We start from the raw sequence: 3,779 nt of genomic DNA on the forward strand, positions 1-3,779 counted from the left end.
CCGGGTGACTGTCTGTGAGGAGTGTGGTGTGTTCTCTCTGTGTCTGCGTGGGTTTCCTCCGGGTGACTGTATGTGAGGAGTGTGGTGTGTTCTCTCTGTGTCTGTGTGGGTTTTCTCCGGGTGACTGTCTGTGAAGAGGGTAGTGTGTTCTCCCTTTGTCTCTGTGGGTTTCCTCTGGGTGACTGTGAGGAGTGTGGTGTGTTCTTCCTGTGTCTGCGTGGGTTTCCTCCGGGTGCTCCGGTTTCCTCCCACGCTCCAAACACACACATTGGCTGGTGGGTTGGCGACTCAAAAAGTGTCCGTAGGTGTGAGTGTTTGAGCGAATGTATGACTGTGTTTTGCCCTGTGAAGTACTGGTGCTCAATGATTCTGGGTAGGCTCCAAACCCACCGCCACCCTGAACTGGATAAGGGTTACAGATAATGAATGAATAAAGTCTTCTGACATCTGGTTCCATTCACATCAGTCTATTTTACAAAAAAAACAAAGAAAACCCACTCTCCATCAATTTCTTTAAACCTTAAACAAAAATCTGTGGAATTGCCCTTTAAATTTTATAATCTCTCGCAAATTACATCCTAAGATTTATGAACCCGTAATTACACAGAATGCAGTGCAGCATGTAGTTAATATGAAATAAGGGCAGTGAGGAATGGAATCTGTGATACAAATGCAAATACAAAATGACCCTAGAGGTCAGCCCCCAAAAAGAAATCTGCACACCCTGTGCTTTATGTGGAAAAAATTGTAATGAAACCCAAAGAAGCATTACTTTAATGCTGTAAAGTGAAATCATCTTAAACTAATGCTGTTTTCATCTGTTTCACACATTGACTTCATTTCCAGGCAAGACTTAACATTTAAAGGACATCGCTTTTAAGGAAATTAAAGAAATTAGAGAAAATAATCCCACTGCCTCAGGAAGGGGGAAGAAAATACAAACTGTCCTAAATTGGTGTGTGTGTGTGTGTGTGTGTGTGTGTGTGTGTGTGTGTACCAGGAATATATCATGTTTGATTACTTCTGTTTGCACATTCTGGGGACCTCTCTTCCTCCCAGAAACCATCTTGTGGTCTCCACAAGTCAGCAATTAAATGGGTTTAAATTAAATTTTAAATTAAATTTAAAGGGTAATGTTAGAGTGAGTGTTAGGTTTAGTTTTACATTTAGGGTCAGGCTCAGGCTTCTCATATTTACTGTTAAGGTAAGTCTCCACAGAATGCATGTCCCCATAATGCATGGGAACAAATCTTTGTGTATGTGTGTGGAGTCAGTTCTTGCAGTACATTGCAGTCCTTGCACTCCAGGTGAGCAGGTGTGTAGTGGGCGGAGCCTCAGGAAATGATCACACTGCTGCTGTGAAGCCACACCTGGCCGGTCACGTGTTGCCGTGGCAACGGAGGAGGGCCACGGTCTCAGGTGTAGTTCATAAACAAGTTGTTTCCCAAATTCGCACACTCTCCTGGCTTTGAGGCGGAAGACACACATCCACTTCTTACTCTCACACACACACACACACAAAGTCACACCTGTCTCCAGCTCTCAGGTAAGAGCTTTCTTTATCACTCTCTCTCTCTCTCTCTCTCTTTTAAAAGTATCTTAGCTATGTAATGGTAAACAGTTATTTAAGGAGGTCTGGTGTGAAATGCTCTGTTTCAGATTATTTGGTGAATGGTATTAGATGTCCTACTCTTACAGCTATAAAAATTATTACTGCTGATGTCTTGGCGAGAAGATGCATGCAGAGTTTTATGAGACTATCATCATCATCATCATCAGTCCCTATAAAGCTCCTCAGTGTGCTGGAGGTCACTGTTGGCTCTGAATAGGGACCCTCCCTACCTTTGTATCTGTGTTGTAGACACGGAGACGTCTGGTCCCATTCACCACTATTGTAAATGAATCTTAATTCACAAATATCTCTACAGTCAAACACTCGTAGTTACAGCTCCGCTAGTTAATTATGACACATTTTGAAAGATTGGTGGGGTTCTCTTTTACGTTTGTAGAAATATATTCATGTGAATTTATTATCTATGCTTGATCCTGAACGAAGATGAAGAACTGTATAATAATCATATTAGAAGACTAATGCTGCAGTCTACAGTTATTAATGTTGTTTAACCGCATATTCCATTTACAACAAGATATTATTTAAATGTAGTGCATTTTAAATGATATTTAAATTTGTTTTACATTGAGCTACTGCCTTTTTACTGCCGTTTGTTTAAAGGTCGAGAAAATGTAAAACAATGTTAATTATGCCACAACGAATTGAGTAATAACAAAAAGACAAGGACAGAGAAAGGAAAATAAAGTACGGTAGAATAAAGAAAAAAGGAGAAGAACGATGTACTTATAGACCTCTAGCCCACACTTAGCTTTGGTCATGGTGAGCTTAGGCTCATGTGTAGCTTCTCCAGAGCATCCCGTTCATTTCATGTTTTATAGAGATTATACACACGGCTTAAAGCAGCTGAGATCGCTCATGTTCAGGGGTGTCTATAAACTTTTGGACACGAGGTTGTACACTTCACAGCTGGAAAAGAGACAAGCTTTCACACGGTTAACATTGCTGCAGAGGCTCTGAGTCCGGCTGAACTCTGCTGGAGGCTTGTCCTGTTCATTTGTCACAAAACATCTCGACTAGCATCTTCTAAGTTAATAGCTTTGTTACACATCGGTTTATTTTAAGCAAACCTTTAGTGCCCCTGGCCAGTCGACTGCCCCCCAGCAGTCACCACAGGTCAGGCCACGCGTACACAGCCACGTGCGGGAACTTTAAGGCAACATTAGGTAGTATATTTACCTTAAAATTACAGCTTCAAAATCACTGTGATGCTCCACTGAACGGTAATGAGGAGAATAGAGTTCTACTCAATTCTAGTGTTGCTACTCCAAGCTCAGCACTTCTGAAACTGCACTATGTAACATTTGGAGGAGGGTATATAGGAAGGTACCCTGATTTCAGGACAGGGCCGTAAAAGTAAACCACACCCTACCACTGTAGGGAGAGCCTAGGAGCAAATCTTACGTAGTGCAGCAATATTCGATTTTCAGATATTAACACCATCTCAATAACAATCTCTAACAGCATTAGGAGCCTACAATCACTATGGCCACTGTCATCCATCATATTTCAAACAAATAACCTTTAATAGTCTAAGCTAAGGGCAGTGCAGAGTCAAAAGTCTGTAAAAAGACAACAACAAACCTGGCGACGGGGGAGGAGCTAATCATATAACGTTACTCACTTCAGAAAAGAGGCGGCGGTGTAAATGGCGGGGGTCTGAGAGGACGTTAAATATTTTGTCATGTGTGGATGGTGTGGATGGAGAATTATTTTCAATGATTTGATCAGCGTTTCTCTCAAACTCTTAAATAAACTCTACACTGCCCCCATGGTTTCCAGTGGTACTGCTACGTTCTGCTTGTATCAATAAGCTTTCAGAGAACATGCACAAATATGGATGAAATGAACACAGAATTTGGACAGAAGGCTTTGTGTGTTTCTGTATTTAACACTGAGCATAAATGAGTCTTAACAGCAGCACTGACATTGCAAGTTTTGTTTGTGTGTGTGTTTGAATTGCTGTTGTATCTTAATTCAGGTGGGGTTTTAATGTTGTTGGGTAGATTAATTACTGACTGTTACTGGCTGTGTGTAGTTGACTTCGTGCAGTGATCATGCCCAGCCAGCTGGAAGGAGCCATGGACGCCCTGATCCAAGTCTTCCATAACTATTCAGGCAACGAAGGGGACAAATACAAACTGAACAA

At 41.7% G+C, this 3,779-nt stretch overlaps 1 protein-coding gene across 1 annotated transcript in view; it reads left to right on the top strand.

Moving 5' to 3' along the window:
• The first annotated feature begins 1,468 nt into the window (after positions 1-1,468).
• s100z (S100 calcium binding protein Z) overlaps positions 1,469-3,779 on the top strand; it is a 6,598-nt gene continuing 4,287 nt past the window's right edge. The window contains exons 1-2 of the mRNA XM_066646035.1: positions 1,469-1,546; positions 3,669-3,779. The exon at positions 3,669-3,779 is cut by the window's right edge and continues 49 nt beyond it. Of these exons, the coding sequence (XP_066502132.1) occupies positions 3,688-3,779 (92 nt within the window). The 5' untranslated portion in view covers positions 1,469-1,546; positions 3,669-3,687. The remainder of the gene's footprint in view (positions 1,547-3,668) is intronic.

This window comes from Hoplias malabaricus, chromosome 15 (assembly GCF_029633855.1).
Source record: "Hoplias malabaricus isolate fHopMal1 chromosome 15, fHopMal1.hap1, whole genome shotgun sequence".
Taxonomy (NCBI): domain Eukaryota; kingdom Metazoa; phylum Chordata; class Actinopteri; order Characiformes; family Erythrinidae; genus Hoplias; species Hoplias malabaricus.